General features: G+C 41.9%; 1 protein-coding gene across 1 annotated transcript; it reads left to right on the forward strand.

Moving 5' to 3' along the window:
- Positions 1 to 271: 271 nt before the first annotated feature.
- LOC143788656 (fatty acid-binding protein, intestinal-like) lies at positions 272 to 3,777 on the forward strand. The gene is made up of 4 exons (XM_077278477.1): positions 272 to 428; positions 649 to 821; positions 2,806 to 2,913; positions 3,602 to 3,777. Exons 1-4 carry the CDS (start codon positions 362 to 364, stop codon positions 3,650 to 3,652), a joined length of 399 nt encoding a protein of 132 aa, XP_077134592.1. The 5' UTR covers positions 272 to 361; the 3' UTR covers positions 3,653 to 3,777.
- Positions 3,778 to 18,383: the final 14,606 nt, after the last annotated feature.

Consider the following 18,383-nt stretch of genomic DNA (forward strand, 5'->3'; position numbering starts at 1 on the left):
AAAACTTGTGTCAAAAAGTTAAAAGCTCTTGGCGGATTATTTTACACAGGGAAACATGAGAAAGCTTCTTGTCTGCATTAATAGCTTTGTGCCGTCATAAAGTTTGGCATATTGTGAACTACGTACTGTGCAATCAATACGCAGAAAATCAGGGCAAAGTTTAGAACTAATGAGGAGAGTCCTTCAGGAGGAGGAGAATATCTATTAATTAACATCTTGACTTCAATCAGACTTTAGTCAGCCACATCACATGGTGATCAGCCTATAGATAACAGGAGGATATAAATTGGATGGAGACACACAGATCTGCATCTCAGGTTGATCATTCTGTGCATCCTAGATTTCACTCACAGCCGTCATCATGACCTTTAATGGAACCTGGAAAGTTGACAGGAGTGAAAACTATGATAAATTTATGGAAGAAATGGGTAAGTTACTGACTCTCTTCCATTTCTTCACTTAAGATCATGGATTAAAAGGTCTCTCTAACAGCAAATTCCAACGGGTTACACAAAGTTCAATGGAAGAAAAATACAGAAAGGCTTAATTTAGACAAATGCTAAGTTTTGCCAGTTAGAGGTCTAGAGGTGCCGAAGAATTAATTTCAGTCTTCTATTCTCTTCTAAAATTGACTATGTTTTCTCATAGGTGTTAATGTAATGAAAAGAAAACTCGCTGCACATGATAACCTGAAGATCACAATCCAGCAAGATGAGGACAAGTTTAATGTGAAGGAGTCTAGCACTTTCAGAAGCATCGAGATCAACTTCACCCTTGGGGTCACATATGAGTACTCTCTTGCAGATGGCACAGAGCTCTCAGTAAGTGAAAATATAATCTTTGATGTAAAATCTCAATATGGCATGGGTAGCATGGTTTGGTTATTGTTACAATACAATCTTTGAACTGTGACTAGAATATAATTTGGGGAACATGCAAAAATTATTAAAAAAATAAATTCAACCCGTAAGTTCTGAATACCATCATAAAGCCCCTGGGATGTTACGGTGTTTAGCCATCAGGACATAAAGAGAATCATTTACAAACTATAGATGCACATACACATTTCATGAACGTTGGCTGCACCCGCCAAGTATGTAATGTGTGTAGATGGTGTCCCAACCCTCTGCAATGGCAGATGTCAGGGGAAAAGGAGGATTGGGTTTGTAGGATTTGTTCCCACAACATATAACCCTGCTTTTCTCGCTCTACCAATTATGGCTCATGCAGACAGCAATCAATCTGGATCCGATCGTGGACCACAATGCATGGTCTAGCTTCGGGCATCCAGACCCAAGCGTGATGGTCTCAAAAAAACATGAAGCTGGCATGCTCTAGTCAGGAGAGTTGTGGGCCGTCTAGGCAATTCGGTCTGTTCTCGGACCAATTTGCACGAATGTCTCCATAAGCCCTTAAGGACACATGCATACTTAGTTTGGAACTAAACATAAAAGTGTATGGGGGAGGGAGGTATAGCGATCAATAGCTGAACAAGCATTAGCTGATCAATAGCTGAACAAGCATTCATCTGAGAGCTACCTAAACGTGTATGACTAGCTAAAAGAGGTTTACCCACTACTATGCATCACATCCACTGTATTTATCATATAAAAGTATATTATTTGCAATTTACTTACTGCTACAGGAAACCTGACTGGTACCTCATACTCGCTCATTGCATGTTTAACTGTCATATGCCTCTCTCTATACACAAATAGTGAGAGACCTGCCAATTTTGCTGAGCCGGATGGCGAGAATCTGGCAATTAGATGCTGGCAATGAAGGAACCTCTATTTGGGCAGTATGAGTCACCTGATTAACTCCCCTGATTTACAAAAATATATTTTATGAAAGATAACAACAATTTTTATTTAGTATGGCACCACCTGGTGGTCAAGCTGCGTAACAATGTGCATGTCCATATAATAGAGAGCAGGGTAGAAAGCGAATTCTATTGGCTGCTCTGCTGTACACAGACAAGCACTGTAGATATTAGGCTGTGGGGGGGGTGGGGGGCACTAAGCAGAAATGTCCACCAGCACACAGCCCATTACCAGGACCCGAACATTCTATACACTTTGAACACCAGGAGACGGCATACTAAGTAAAGGAAATGCCAAAAACTTTAACTTGATTGTGTTTTTAAAAACGTGAAAATTCCATATGTTGTTCATGTTTTATGGTCTATACACTGGATGTTATATATAACGGTGGGCTAACCTCATTAATGGTAAATTCCAATTGTTACATTTGTAGCACTAATACTATAGATTTACATTCTTAGCCCTCGCTCACACGGTCGAGTAGTAGATAGCACTCAGCCCAATGTTATTATACTATGGGGCAGCGAAGATCAGCGATTTATTTCATGCTGATTCGGCAAGGGAAAATAATTGCAACAGCCCACACCTATACAAGTCTATGGGTGCAGGAAAAACATTGGAAGTCATCCATGTGCAGTCCAATGTAGGAGTCCTTAGGTTGGAATACGCCCTTATTTTTTAGTCACTAGTGAAATTAATAAATTAGACATTAATAAATTAGACAAAAAATACCAGAGCAAAACAACAACTAGGATGCTATAATTAGAATGTGACATACCGACCGGGGCCAGAGTCATATTTGTCTTTGCATTCCTCTATAGCTAGATCCCTGTAGTATACATAATATATACATCACTGATATAAAGAATCATTATTATACGTTATCTTACGTCTTACTACAACTCATAGTGTGATGAATGGGATGTTAGCTATTATTCACACAGCTGTATCACTGAATTCTGCACTTTCTTCCCACCACCAGGGCTCCTGGGTAGAAGAGGGAGATAAGCTTGTAGGAACATTTACCAGGAAAGACAACGGAAAACAACTGAGGACAAACAGAGTAATTATTGGAGATGAACTTGTACAGGTGAGTTTTAAGTATTTAGTATTTTCTTTTGTGTACTTTTAGTTCAGTTTTGGCATATATTTGCCCACTTTAGAGATTTGAATACCAAGATGGTGGTGATGGAGTTAAAGAAACTGTAGCAGACTATAAAACTGCAAAGTAGATTTCTGTTATGTTTGCAGAAAGATCCCTGACTAGAGTGGCATTTATGGCAAGGCGCAAGGTGTGCCAACACACCACTCGGAAAAGGCACCAAAACCATTAAGAACCATTTGAGTATCTTAATGCATTCGGTGCCTTCTACTCCAAAAAAGCTGGGGAGTGTTTCGGGGTGTTTGCTCCTCATCAGTGCAAAGCAGAAGGTATGATTTAGCTGGGTGAGAAACCTCTGACAAGGGGTCTAATGGATAATGGATTCCTTGTGGGCAGTGCCATCTAGGGTTAAATTGACTAACAGGCCATGCAATGCTTTTCAGGAAATGTAAAAGATATATATGGCCTGTAATTCTCATCACACCAACATAGCACTCTTCACAAGGAGAAATGTTCCTGCTTAGAACGTTTTCATTAAATGAGTAAAACACAACGTTCCTCTGTATATTCATCAGAGATATGGTAGTGGTGCTTAGGAAACCTTGCCTTGATGTAATCATTGTACATAAGTTCATGTTTATGTCATTTCATCTCATACATCTCGATTGTCTTTCAGACCTACGTCTATGAGGGAGTTGAAGCCAAGAGAACCTTCAAGAGAGCCTAAGCTATATCTGAAGCAACTGGAAAAGTTACAGACACTGACACCAATACTGCCCACTATAAAAGAGCAAAGGACTACATCATTAAGTCATCCATTGTACATATTAAAGATAAACTTTATCTACTTGACATCAGAGTCACGTTTTCATTTTCAGTAATAAAAACCAACTATTACTTCAGTACTGTACAGCTCATTCAATGTACAGTGATGAACATCCTGGAACAATCACAGATGTGTCTCCTTCAGCCCCGCAGCTTCCCAGAGCCATAAATTTTTTATTTTTCCGTCAATTTGGCCATGTGAGGGCTTATATTTTGCGGGACGAGTTGTACTTTTGAACGACATCATTGGTTTTACCATGTCGTGTACTAGAAAACAGGAAAAAAATTCCAAGTGCAGTGAAATTGCAAAAAAAGTGCTAGGTTCACTAAATGCTAAAACTGACCTGCCATTATGATTAACCAGGTCATTACGAGTTCATAGACACCTAACATGACTAGGTTGTTTTTTACCTAAGTGGTGAAAAAAAATTCCAAACTTTGCTAAAAAAAAAAAAAATAAATTGTGCCATTTTCCGATACTCGTAGCGTCTCCATTTTTCATGATCTGGGGTTGGTTGAGGGCTTATTTTTTGCATGCCGATCTGGCGTTTTTAATGATTCCAATTCGGTGCAGATACGTTCTTTTGATCGCCCGTTATTGCATTTTAATGCAATGTCGCGGCGACCAAAAAAACGTAATTCTGGCGTTTCAATTTTTTTCTCGTTAAGCCGTTTAGCGATCAGGTTAATGCTTTTTTTTTTATAGATCGGGCGATTCTGAACGCGGCGATACCAAATATGTGTAGGTTTGATTTTTTTTTAATTGATTTATTTTGATTGAGGCGAAAGGGGGGTGATTTAACCCCTTCCCGACATTTGACGTACTATCCCGTCGAGGTGGGGTGGGCCCGTATGACCGCCGACGGGATAGTACGTCATCACCGATCAGCGGCGCTCACGGGGGGAGCGCGGCCGATCGCGGCCGGGTGTCAGCTGCATATCGCAGCTGACATCCGGCACTATGTGCCAGGAGCGGTCACGGACCGCCCCCGGCACATTAACCCCCGGCACACCGCGATCAAACATGATCGCAGTGTACCGGCGGTATAGGGAAGCATCGCGCAGGGAGGGGGCTCCCTGCGGGCTTCCCTGAGACCCCCGGAGCAACGCGATGTGATCGCGTTGCTGCGAGGGTCTCCTACCTCCTTCCTGGCTGCAGGTCCCGGATCCAAGATGGCCGCGGCATCCGGGTCCTGCAGGGAAGGAGGTGGCTTACCGAGTGTCTGCTCAGAGCAGACACTTGGTAAGCCTGCAGCCCTGCACAGCAGATCGTCGATCTGGCAGAGTGCTGTGCACACTGCCAGATCAATGATCTGTGATGTCCCCCCCTGGGACAAAGTAAAAAAGTTAAAAAAAAATTTTTCCACATGTGTAAAAAAAAAAAAAAAAAAAATCCTAAATAAATAATAAAAAAAATATATATATTATTCCCATAAATACATTTCTTTATCTAAATAAAAAAAACAAAACAATAAAAGTACACATATTTAGTATCGCCGCGTCCGTAACGACCCAACCTATAAAACTGCCCCACTAGTTAACCCCTTCAGTAAACACCGTAAGAAAAAAAAAAAAAAAACGAGGCAAAAAACAACGCTTTATTACCATACTGCCGAACAAAAAGTGGAATAACACGCGATCAAAAAGACTGATATAAATATCCATGGTACCGCTGAAAACGTCATCTTGTCCCGCAAAAAACAAGCCGCCATACAACATTATCAGCAAAAAAATAAAAAAGTTATAGTCCTGAGAATAAAGCGATACGAAAATAATTATTTTTTCTATATTTTAGTTTTTATCGTATAAAAGCGCCAAAACATAAAAAAATGATATAAATGAGATATCGCTGTAATCGTACTGACCCGAAGAATAAAACTGCTTTATCAATTTTACCAAACGCGGAACGGTATAAACGCCTCCCCCAAAAGAAATTCATGAATAGCTGGTTTTTGGTCATTCTGCCTCACAAAAATCGGAATAAAAAGCGATCAAAAACGGTCACGTGTCCGAAAATGTTACCAATAAAAACGTCAACTCGTCCCGCAAAAAACAAGACCTCACATGACTCTGTGGAGCAAAATGTGGAAAAATTATAGGTCTCAAAATGTGGAGACGCAAAAACTTTTTTGCTATAAAAAGCGTCGCTGGTTTCACACTTGCGTTTTTGTCTGCAGCGTTTTTTGCACAAAAAAACGCATGCGTTTTTTCCCTATATTTAACATTGAAAACGCATGCGGTTTTTTTGTACGCGTTTGGTCGCGTTTTCAAACGCATGCGTTTTTTTTCTGCATGCGTTCATTTTCAGAAATACAACCTGCAGTATTTTCTTGCGTTTTTAAGCACATGCGTTTGTTTGCGTTAAAAACGCATGCATTTAAACACACTGAAAAGCCACCCATCACCATCAAGGTGATAAAGGGATCCAAACCCTAACCCTAACTCTACCCCTAACCTCACCCCTAACCGTTTAATGAACATTTTCTGACAGTCATAGTGCCACGTATTTCAGTGCCACGTATTTCAGTGCCACGTATTTCAGTGCCACGTGTTTCAGTGCCACGTATTTCAGTGCCACGTATCACATATTTCAGTGCCACGTATCACGTATTTCAGTGCCACGTATCACGTATTTCAGTGCCACATATTTTAGTACCACGTATTTCAGTGCCACGTATTTCAGTGCCACGTATTTCAGTGCCACGTATTTCAGTGCCACGTATTTCAGTGCCACGTATCACGTATTTCAGTGCCACGTATTTCAGTGCCACGTATTTCAGTGCCACGTATTTCAGTGCCACGTATTTCAGTGCCACGTATCACGTATTTCAGTGCCACGTGTTTCAGTGCCACGTATTTAAGTGCCACGTATCACGTATTTCAGTGCCACGTATTTCAGTGCCACGTATTTCAGTGCCACGTATCACGTATTTCAGTGCCACGTATTTCAGTGCCACGTATTTCAGTGCCACGTATTTCAGTGCCACGTATTTCAGTGCCACATATTTCAGTGCCACGTATTTCAGTGCCACGTATTTCAGTGCCACGTATTTCAGTGCCACGTATTTCAGTGCCACGTATTTCAGTGCCACGTATTTCAGTGCCACGTATTTCAGTGCCACGTATTTCAGTGCCACGTATCACGTATTTCAGTGCCACGTGTTTCAGTGCCACGTATTTAAGTGCCACGTATCACGTATTTCAGTGCCACGTATTTCAGTGCCACGTATTTCAGTGCCACGTATTTCAGTGCCACGTATTTCAGTGCCACGTATTTCAGTCACGTTTAGGGTTAGGGTTAGGGGTAGGGTTAGGGTTAGGGTTAGGGCTAGGGTTGGAGGTAAAGTTAGGGTTGGGGCTAAAGTTAGGGTTGGGGCTAAAGTTAGGGTTAGGGTTTGGATTACATTTACGTTTGGATTAGGGTTGGGATTAGAATTATGGGTGTGTCAGGGCTAGGGGTGTGGTTAGGGTTACCGTTGGGATTAGGGTTAGGGGTGTGTTTGGGTTAGGGTTTCAGGTAGAATTGGGGAGTTTCCACTGTCCAGGCACATCAGGGGCTCTACAAGCGCGACATGGCGTCCAATCTCAATTCCAGCCAATTCTGCGTTGAAAAAGTAAAACAGTGCTCCTTCCCTTCCGAGCTCTCCCGTGCGCCCAAAAAGGGGTTTACCCCAACATATGTGTTATCAGCGTACTCGGGACAAATTGAACAACAACTTCTGGGATCCAAGTTCTCTTGTTATCCTTAGGAAAATAAAAATTTGGGGGGCTAAAAATCATTTTTGTGGGAAAAAAAAGATGTTTTATTTTCACGGCTCTGCGTTATAAACTGTAGTGAAACACTTGGGGGTTCAAAGTTCTCACAACACATCTAGATAAGTTCCTTGGGAGGTCTAGTTTCCAATATGGGGTCACTTGTGGGGGGTTTGTACTGTTTGGGTACATCAGGGGCTCTGCAAATGCAACGTGACGCCTGCAGACCAATCCATTTAAGGCTGCATTCCAAATGGCGCTCCTTCCCTTCCGAGCTCTGTCATGCACCCAAACAGTGGTTCCCCCCCACATATGGGGTATCAGCGTACTCAGGACAAATTGGACAACAACTTTTGGGGTCTAATTTATCCTGTTACCCTTGTGAAAATACAAAACTGGGGGCTAAAAAATCATTTTTGTGAAAAAAAAAAAGAATTTTTATTTTCACGGCTTTGCGCTATAAACTTTAGTGAAACACTTGGGGGTTCAAAGTTCTCAAAACACATCTAGATAAGTTCTTTGGGAGGTCTAGTTTCCAATATGGGGTCACTTGTGGGGGGTTTGTACTGTTTGGGTACATCAGGGGCTCTGCAAATGCAACGTGACGGCTGCTGACCAATCCATTTAAGTCTGCATTCCAAATGGCGCTCCTTCCCTTCCGAGCTCTGTCATGCGCCCAAACAGTGGTTCCCCCCCACATATGGGGTATCAGCGTACTCAGGACAAATTGGAAAACAAATTTTGGGGTCCAATTTATTCTGTTACCCTTGTAAAAATACAAAGCTGGGTGCTAAAAAATCATTTTTGAGAAAAAAAATAAAAATTATTTTCACGGCTCTGCGTTATAATCTGTAGTGAAACACTTGGGGGTTCAAAGCTCTCAAAACACATCTAGATAAGTTCCTTAGGGGGTCTACTTTCCAAAATGGTGTCACTTGTAGGGAGTTTCAATGTTTAGGCACATCAGGGGCTCTCCAAACACAACATGGCGTCCCATCTCAATTCCAGTCAATTTTGCATTGAAAAGTCAAATGGCGCTCCTTCCCTTCCAAGCTCTGCCATGCGCCCAAACAATGGTTTACACCCACATATGGGGTATCAGCGTACTCAGGACAAATTGCACAACATTTTTTGGGGTCCAATTTCTTCTCTTACCCTTGGGAAAATAAAAAATTGGGGGCGAAAAGATCATTTTTGTGAAAAAATATGATTTTTTATTTTTACGGCTCTGCATTATAAACTTCTGTGAAGCACTTGGTGGGTCAAAGTGCTCACCACACATCAAGATAAGTTCCTTAGGGGGTCTACTTTCCAAAATGGTGTCACTTGTAGGGAGTTTCAATGTTTAGGCACATCAGGGGCTCTCCAAACGCAACATGGCGTCCCATCTCAATTCCAGTCAATTTTGCATTGAAAAGTCAAATGGCGCTCCTTCCCTTCCAAGCTCTGCCATGCGCCCAAACAATGGTTTACACCCACATATGGGGTATCAGCGTACTCAGGACAAATTGCACAACATTTTTTGGGGTCCAATTTCTTCTCTTACCCTTGGGAAAATAAAAAATTGGGGGCGAAAAGATCATTTTTGTGAAAAAATATGATTTTTTATTTTTACGGCTCTGCATTATAAACTTCTGTGAAGCACTTGGTGGGTCAAAGTGCTCACCACACATCAAGATAAGTTCCTTAGGGGGTCTACTTTCCAAAATGGTGTCACTTGTAGGGGGTTTCAGTGTTTAGGCACATCAGGGGCTCTCCAAACGCAACATGGCGTCCCATCTCAATTCCAGTCAATTTTGCATTGAAAAGTCAAATGGCGCTCCTTCCCTTCCAAGCTCTGCCATGCGCCCAAACAATGGTTTACACCCACATATGGGGTATCAGCGTACTCAGGACAAATTGCACAACATTTTTTGGGGTCCAATTTCTTCTCTTACCCTTGGGAAAATAAAAAATTGGGGGCAAAAAGATCATTTTTGTGAAAAAATATGATTTTTTATTTTTACGGCTCTGCATTATAAACTTCTGTGAAGCACTTGGTGGGTCAAAGTGCTCACCACACATCTAGATAAGTTCCTTAGGGGGTCTACTTTCCAAAATGGTGTCACTTGTAGGGAGTTTCAATGTTTAGGCACATCAGGGGCTCTCCAAACGCAACATGGCGTCCCATCTCAATTCCAGTCAATTTTGCATTGAAAAGTCAAATGGCGCTCCTTCCCTTCCAAGCTCTGCCATGCGCCCAAACAATGGTTTACACCCACATATGGGGTATCATCGTACTCAGGACAAATTGCACAACATTTTTTGGGGTCCAATTTCTTCTCTTACCCTTGGGAAAATAAAAAATTGGGGGCAAAAAGATCATTTTTGTGAAAAAATATGATTTTTTATTTTTACGGCTCTGCATTATAAACTTCTGTGAAGCACTTGGTGGGTCAAAGTGCTCACCACACATCAAGATAAGTTCCTTAGGGGGTCTACTTTCCAAAATGGTGTCACTTGTAGGGGGTTTCAGTGTTTAGGCACATCAGGGGCTCTCCAAACGCAACATGGCGTCCCATCTCAATTCCAGTCAATTTTGCATTGAAAAGTCAAATGGCGCTCCTTCCCTTCCAAGCTCTGCCATGCGCCCAAACAATGGTTTACACCCACATATGGGGTATCAGCGTACTCAGGACAAATTGCACAACATTTTTTGGGGTCCAATTTCTTCTCTTACCCTTGGGAAAATAAAAAATTGGGGGCAAAAAGATCATTTTTGTGAAAAAATATGATTTTTTATTTTTACGGCTCTGCATTATAAACTTCTGTGAAGCACTTGGTGGGTCAAAGTGCTCACCACACATCTAGATAAGTTCCTTAGGGGGTCTACTTTCCAAAATGGTGTCACTTGTAGGGAGTTTCAATGTTTAGGCACATCAGGGGCTCTCCAAACGCAACATGGCGTCCCATCTCAATTCCAGTCAATTTTGCATTGAAAAGTCAAATGGCGCTCCTTCCCTTCCAAGCTCTGCCATGCGCCCAAACAATGGTTTACACCCACATATGGGGTATCATCGTACTCAGGACAAATTGCACAACATTTTTTGGGGTCCAATTTCTTCTCTTACCCTTGGGAAAATAAAAAATTGGGGGCAAAAAGATCATTTTTGTGAAAAAATATGATTTTTTATTTTTACGGCTCTGCATTATAAACTTCTGTGAAGCACTTGGTGGGTCAAAGTGCTCACCACACATCAAGATAAGTTCCTTAGGGGGTCTACTTTCCAAAATGGTGTCACTTGTAGGGGGTTTCAGTGTTTAGGCACATCAGGGGCTCTCCAAACGCAACATGGCGTCCCATCTCAATTCCAGTCAATTTTGCATTGAAAAGTCAAATGGCGCTCCTTTCCTTCCGAGCTCTGCCATACGCCCAAACAGTGGTTTACCCTCACATATGGGGTATCAGCGTACTCAGGACAAATTGTACAACAACTTTGGGGGTCCATTTTCTCCTGTTACCCTTGGTAAAATAAAACAAATTGGAGCTGAAATAAATTGTGTGTGAAAAAAAGTTAAATGCTCATTTTTATTTAAACATTCAAAAAATTCCTGTGAAACACCTGAAGGGTTAATAAACTTCTTGAATGTGGTTTTGAGCACCTTGAGGGGTGCAGTTTTTAGAATGGTGTCACACTTGAGTATTTTCTATCATATAGACCCCTCAAAATGACTTCAAATGAGATGTGGTCCCTAAAAAAAAATGGTGTTGTAAAAATGAGAAATTGCTGGTCAACTTTTAACCCTTATAACTCCGTCACAAAAAAAAATTTTGGTTCCAAAATTGTACTGATGTAAAGTAGACATGTGGGAAATGTTACTTATTAAGTATTTTGCGTGACATATGTCTGTGATTTAAGGGCATAAAAATTCAAAGTTGGAAAATTGCGAAATTTTCAACATTTTCGCCAAATATTCGTTTTTTTCACAAATAAATGCAAGTTATATCGAATAAATTTTACCACTAACATGAAGTACAATATGTCACGAGAAAACAATGTCAGAATCGCCAAGATCCGTCAAAGCGTTCCAGAGTTATAGCCTCATAAAGGGACAGTGGTCAGAATTGTAAAAATTGGCCCGGTCATTAACGTGCAAACCACCCTTGGGGGTGAAGGGGTTAAACTTTTATGTTTTTTTATATTTTTCACATTTTTTTAAACTTTTTTTTTTACTTTTGCCATGCTTCAATAGCCTCCATGGGAGGCTAGAAGCAGGCACAACCCGATCGGCTCTGCTATGTAGCAGCGATCATAAGATCGCTGCTATACAGCAGAAATGCAGGTGTGCTGTGAGCGCCGACCACAGGGGGGCGCTCACAGCACGCCGGCATCAGTAACCATAGAGGTCTCAAGGACCTCTATGGTTTACCTTCCTGATGCATCGCCGACCCCCGATCATGTGACGGGGGTCGGCGATGACGTCATTTCCGGCCGCCCGGCCGGATGCGGTAGTTAAATGCCGCTGTCTGCGTTTGACATTTAACTAGTTAATAGCGGCGGGTGAATCGCGATTTCACCCGCCGCTATTGCGGGCACATGTCAGCTGTTCAAAACAGCTGACATGTCCCGGCTTTGATGCGGGCTCACCGCGGAGCCCTGCATCGAAGCAGGGGAGCCGACATCGGACGGAATAGTACGTCCGATGTTGGTAAGGGGTTAAAGGGAACCTGTCACCCCCCCACCCAGTCGTTTCAAACTAAAAGAGCCACCTTGTGCAGCAGTAATGCTGCATTCTGACAAGGTGGCTCTTTTAGTTCTGGGTGCTGTAACTTGAGAAATAATCAGTTTTATAATTTGTCTGAAATACCTGGTCCTCAGTCAAGTGGGCCGACGTTTCCCCCCTGCTTCAGACAGCACACAGCTGTCACTCACATCTTCTTGGCGCCGGGCGCCGCCTCCTCAGCGCTGTTTTCAAAATAGCCGGCGCCTGCGTTCTTTTCCCCTGCCTGGTGCTGGCGCAGTGAGCGCTGCCCGTCTGTCCTCATATGCAGCCCAGCTGACTGCACCTGCGCTGCCGCCCTGCCTGTGAATCTCAGCCCCGCAATGTGAATAAATCATAAGTCACTGCGGGGCTGGGAATCACAAGCAGGGCATCCGCACAGGTGCAGTCAGCTGGGCTGCATATGAGGAAAGACAGGCAGCGCTCACTGCGCCAGCACCAGGCAGGGGAAAAGTGCGCAGGCTATTATGAAAACAGCGGTGAGGAGAAGGCGGCGCCCAGCGCCAAGAAGATGTGAGTGACAGCTGTGTGCTGTCTGAAGCAGGGGGGAAACGTCGGCCTCCTTGACTGAGGACCAGGTATTTATGACAAATTAAAAAACAGATTATTTCTCTAGTTACAGCACCCAGAACTAAAAGAGCCACCTTGTCAGAATGCAGCATTACTGCCGCACAAGGTGGCTCTTTCAGTTTGAAACGCCTTGGGGGGAAGGTGACAGGTTCCCTTTAAGTTCTAGTATCTCAGGGATCAAAATGTTTAACTTTAGTTTCTTCCTTCAAGTCAATGAGTGATTCATGTTCTACATGCTAAAAGCATCATGATAAATCTGCATGCACTGATGCTATATATTGGTCCTTGTGAAACGTTAGGCATCCTATTTATCCCTGCCTTAAAAGTCAGTTACGGCTTTATATATGCCCCTTAAAGAAGGCTCTCACATTGGGAAATAGCCTGTCACCTAGTATGTATTCTTCCCCTAAATCAATCAATCCCTCATGGCTTTTCACAAAAGGTTTTTACAAGTGTGAATGCCCTGTGGGCGTGATAACATACAGTGGGGCAAAAAAGTATTTAGTCAGTCAGCAATAGTGCAAGTTCCACCACTTAAAAAGATGAGAGGCGTCTGTAATTTACATCATAGGTAGACCTCAACTATGGGAGACAAACTGAGAAAAAAAAATCCAGAAAATCACATTGTCTGTTTTTTTAAATTTAATTTGCATATTATGGTGGAAAATAAGTATTTGGTCAGAAACAAAATTTCATCTCAATACTTTGTAAAATATCCTTTGTTGGCAATGACAGAGGTCAAACGTTTTCTGTAAGTCTTCACAAGGTTGCCACACACTGTTGTTGGTATGTTGGCCCATTCCTCCATGCAGATCTCCTCTAGAGCAGTGATGTTTTTGGCTTTTCGCTTGGCAACACGGACTTTCAACTCCCTCCAAAGGTTTTCTATAGGGTTGAGATCTGGAGACTGGCTAGGCCACTCCAGGACCTTGAAATGCTTCTTACGAAGCCACTCCTTCGTTGCCCTGGCGGTGTGCTTTGGATCATTGTCATGTTGAAAGACCCAGCCACGTTTCATCTTCAATGCCCTTGCTGATGGAAGGAGGTTTGCATTCTTTCATGTACCCGGATCAGTCGTCCTGGCCCCTTTGCAGAGAATCAGCCCCAAAGCATGATGTTTCCACCACCATGCTTTACAGTAGGTATGGTGTTTGATGGATGCAACTCAGTATTCTTTTTCCTCCAAACACGACAAGTTGTGTTTCTACCAAACAGTTCCAGTTTGGTTTCATCAGACCATAGGACATTCTCCCAAAACTCCTCTGGATCATCCAAATGCTCTCTAGCAAACTTCAGACGGGCCCGGACATGTACTGGCTTAAGCAGTGGGACACGTCTGGCACTGCAGGATCTGAGTCCATGGTGGCGTAGTGTGTTACTTATGGTAGGCCTTGTTACATTGGTCCCAGCTCTCTGCAGTTCATTCACTAGGTCCCCCCGCGTGGTTCTGGGATTTTTGCTCACCGTTCTTGTGATCATTCTGACCCCACGGGGTGAGATTTTGCGTGGAGCCCCAGATCGAGGGAGATTATCAGTGGTCTTGTATGTCTTCCATTTTCTAATTATTGCTCCCACTGTTGATTTCTTCACTCCAAGTTGGTTGGCTATTGCAGATTCAGTCTTCCCAGCCTGGTGCAGGGCTACAATTTTGTTTCTGGTGTCCTTTGACAGCTCTTTGGTCTTCACCATAGTGGAGTTTGGAGTCAGACTGTTTGAGGGTGTGCACAGGTGTCTTTTTATACTGATAACAAGTTTAAACAGGTGCCATTACTACAGGTAATGAGGGGAGGAAAGAGAAGACTCTTAAAGAAGAAGTTACAGGTCTGTGAGAGCCAGAAATCTTGATTGTTTGTTTCTGACCAAATACTTATTTTCCACCATAATATGCAAATTAAATGTTAAAAAAACAGACAATGTGATTTTCTGGATTTTTTTTACTCAGTTTGTCTCCCATAGTTGAGGTCTACCTATGATGTAAATTACAGACGCCTCTCATCTTTTTAAGTGGTGGAAATTGCACTATTGCTGACTGACTAAACACTTTTTTGCCCCACTGTAACTTACAAGTGCCAGCGTCATCATTAAGGCTATACTTACCTCATGCATGCACATAGCTTCTTTCCCTCACTCCAGTCATGACCTGAAGAAGGGTGCTTCAGAAGTGTGTGTATAAGTATAGAGCTAGCGATGACACAGCGCTTGTAAGTTATGTTATCACACCCATAGGGGCGTGAAAACATGCTTAGTGGGCCAACTAGACTGTGGACACGAACGCCCCCTAGACTAGTCAAAACCCTCAGTTACACATCATAAACGGCCAGGAAGGGTTAGTAAGGGTGAAGACACTCCATATTGCCTTAAGGTTTACACTGGTTATCCGGGGACTTCGGCATCGTTGGTCGCTGGAGAGCGGTCTGTGTGACAGCTCTCCAGCGACCAAACAGCGACGCTGCAGCGATCAGCATCGTTGTCTGTATCGCTGCAGCTTCGCTAAGTGTGAAGGTACCTTAAGTCTATTTCATGTATTTGCCAAACTGCATTGGGCATATTTACCTGGTGGTTATACTTTATTGACTCTCTTTTCTCTGTGAATATTTTAAACTAATATCAATAAAAGTATTTTTTTAAGCATCTTTCCATCTTGGTTTCCAATACACAATATACCCTTTGTTCATATTAATTACTTAGGTTTTCTTTTAATTCATGATAGTGGTAAAATGTGTTAGATAAGACTTGTGTTTATGTGTGAAAAATTGGAAATTTTGCGAAAATTTTGAAAATTTTGCAATTTTCAAACTTTTAATTTGTATGCCCTTAAACCAGAGAGTTATGTGACACAAAATAGTTAATAAATAAAATTTCCCACATGTCTACATCAGTATAATTTATATTTTTTTTGTTAGGCGGTATAAAAGTTGACCAGCGATTTCTCATTTTTACAAAACCAATTTTTTTAGGGACCACACACTTGATGTTACTTTACTTAACAGAAAATACCCCAAATTGATATTCTAAAAACTGCACCCCTCAAGGTGCTCAAAATCACATTCAATAAGTTTATTAACCCTTCAGGTGCTTCACAGGAACTGAAGCAATGTGGAAGGAAAAAAAATAATAACTTTTTTCACCAAAATTTTACTTTAGACGCCCATATTTTTTTATTTTCAAAAGAGTCAAATTAATCATGCTTTGGGGTTGTGTTGCAGCCAATGGCATGGAGAACATTTCACAGGCAGAGGGAAGAATGGATTCAATTACATTTTAACAAATTCTTGATGCAAACATAACAACATCTGTTAAAAAGCTGAAGTTGAAAAGAGAATGGCTTCTACAAATGGATAATGATCCTAAACCCATGTCAAAATCCACAACAGACTACCTCAAAAGGTGCAAGCTGAAGGTTTTACAATGGCCCTCACAGTCCACTGATCTGGACATCATTGAAATTCTGTGGCTGGTTCTTAAAATAGCAGCGCTTGCAAGACAACCCAGGAATCTCACAGAACTGGTAGAATTTTCCAAGGAAGAATGAATGAAAATCCCTCAAACAAGAATTGAAAGACTCTTGACTGGCTACAAAAAAGCATTTACAAGCTACTTTCAAAAGAGGATATTACCAGGTACTAATCATGAAGGGGGTCCAAACATCATCGGCCCATTTTCCTTTTTGCAATTTTTAACATGAAAAGTTGAAATATACAGTTAGGTCCAGAAATATTTGGACAGAGACAACATTTTTCTCATTTTGGTTATAGACATTACCACAATTTAATTTTAAACAAAACAATTCAGATGCAGTTGAAGTTCAGACTTTCAGCTTTCATTTGAGGGTATCCATATTAAATTTGGATGAAGAGTTTAGCAGTTTCAGCTCCTTAACCTGTGCCACCCTGTTTTTTCAAGGGACCAAAAGTAATTGGACAATTGACTCCAAGGCTGTTTCATGGACAGGTGTGGGCAATCCCTTCATTATGTCATTCTCAACTAAGCAGATAAAAGGCCTGGAGTTGATTTGAGGTGTGGTGCTTGCATTTGGAAGGTTTTCCTATGAAGTAAACATGCGGTCAAAAGTGCTCTCCATGAAGGTGAAACAAGCCATTCTTAAGCTGTGAAAACAGAGAAAAAACCCATCCGAGAAATTGCTACAATATTCGGAGTGGCAAAATGTACAGTTTGGTACATCCTGAGAAGGAAAGAAAGCACTGGTGAACTCATGAATGCCAAAAGACCTGGGCGCCCACGGAAGACAACAGTGGTGGGTGATCGCAGAATAACCTCCATGGTGAAGAGAAACCCCTTCACAACAGCCAACCAAGTGAAGAACACTCTCCAGGAGGTAGGCGCATCAATATCCAAATCTACTATAAAGAGAAGACGGCATGAAAGTAAATACAGAGGGTTCACTGCACGGTGCAAGACACTCATAAGTGTCAAGAATAAAAAGGCTAGACTGGACTTGGCTAAAAAACATCTAAAAAAGCCAGCACAGTTCAGGAAGAACATTCTTTGGACAGATGAAACCAAGATCAACCTCTACCAGAATGATGGAAAGAGAAAAGTATGGCGAAGGCTTGGTACAGCTCATGATCCAAAGCATACCACATCATCTGTAAAACACGGTGGAGGCAGTGTGATGGCTTGGCCATGCATGGCTGCCAGTGGCACTGGGTCACTAGTGTTTATTGATGATGTGACACAGGACAGAAGCAGCCAAATGAATTCTGAGGTATTCAGAGCCATAATGTGTGCTCAGATCCAGCCAAATGCAGCAAAACTGATTGGTCGTCGTTTCATACTACAGATGGACAATGACCAAAACATGAAGCCAAAGCAACCCAGGAGTCTATTAAAGCAAAGAAGTGGAATATTCTTGAATGGCCAAGTCAGTCACCTGATCTCAACCCAATTGAGCATGCATTTCACTTGTTAAAGACTAAACTTCAGACAGAAAGGCCCACAAACAAACAGCAACTGAAAACCACCGCAGTGAAGGCCTGGCAGAGCATCAAAAAGGAGGAAACAGAGCGTCTGGTGATGTCCATGAGTTCAAGACTTCAGGCAGTCATTGCCAACAAAGGGTTTTCAACCAAGTACTAGAAATGAACATTTTATTTAAAATTATTGAATCTGTCCAATTACTTTTGGTCCCTTAAAAAAACAGGGTGGCACATGTTAAGGAGCTGAAACTCCTAAACCCTTCATCCAATTTTAATGTGGATACCCTCAAATGAAAGCTGAAAGTCTGAACTTCAACTGCATCTGAATTGTTTTGTTTAAAATTAAATTGTGGTAATGTCTATAACCAAAATGAGAAAAATGTTGTCTCTGTCCAAATATTTCTGGACCTAACTGTATATATATATGCCTAAAAAATAAAGTAAATGTGTCATCGCTAACGTTAGGCCTTTTAGAGATCATTACATCTTTGACTTGCTTAAAGGTACCTTCACACTAAACGATATCGCTAGCGATTCGTGACGTTGCAGCGTCCTGGCTAGCGATATCGTTGAGTTTGACAGGCAGCAGCGATCAGGATCCTGCTGTGATAT

Source organism: Ranitomeya variabilis, chromosome 1, assembly GCF_051348905.1.
Source record: "Ranitomeya variabilis isolate aRanVar5 chromosome 1, aRanVar5.hap1, whole genome shotgun sequence".
Classification (NCBI taxonomy): Eukaryota; Metazoa; Chordata; class Amphibia; order Anura; family Dendrobatidae; genus Ranitomeya; species Ranitomeya variabilis.

Coding starts and splice junctions, on each gene's coding strand:
- LOC143788656 (XM_077278477.1), top strand. CDS start 362: ATGACCTTTAATGGAACCTGGAAAGTTGACAGGAGTGAAAACTATGAT. Junction 822..2,805: donor CAGATGGCACAGAGCTCTCA/GTAAGTGAAAAT, acceptor TCCCACCACCAG/GGCTCCTGGGTAGAAGAGGG. Junction 2,914..3,601: donor TTGGAGATGAACTTGTACAG/GTGAGTTTTAAG, acceptor ATTGTCTTTCAG/ACCTACGTCTATGAGGGAGT.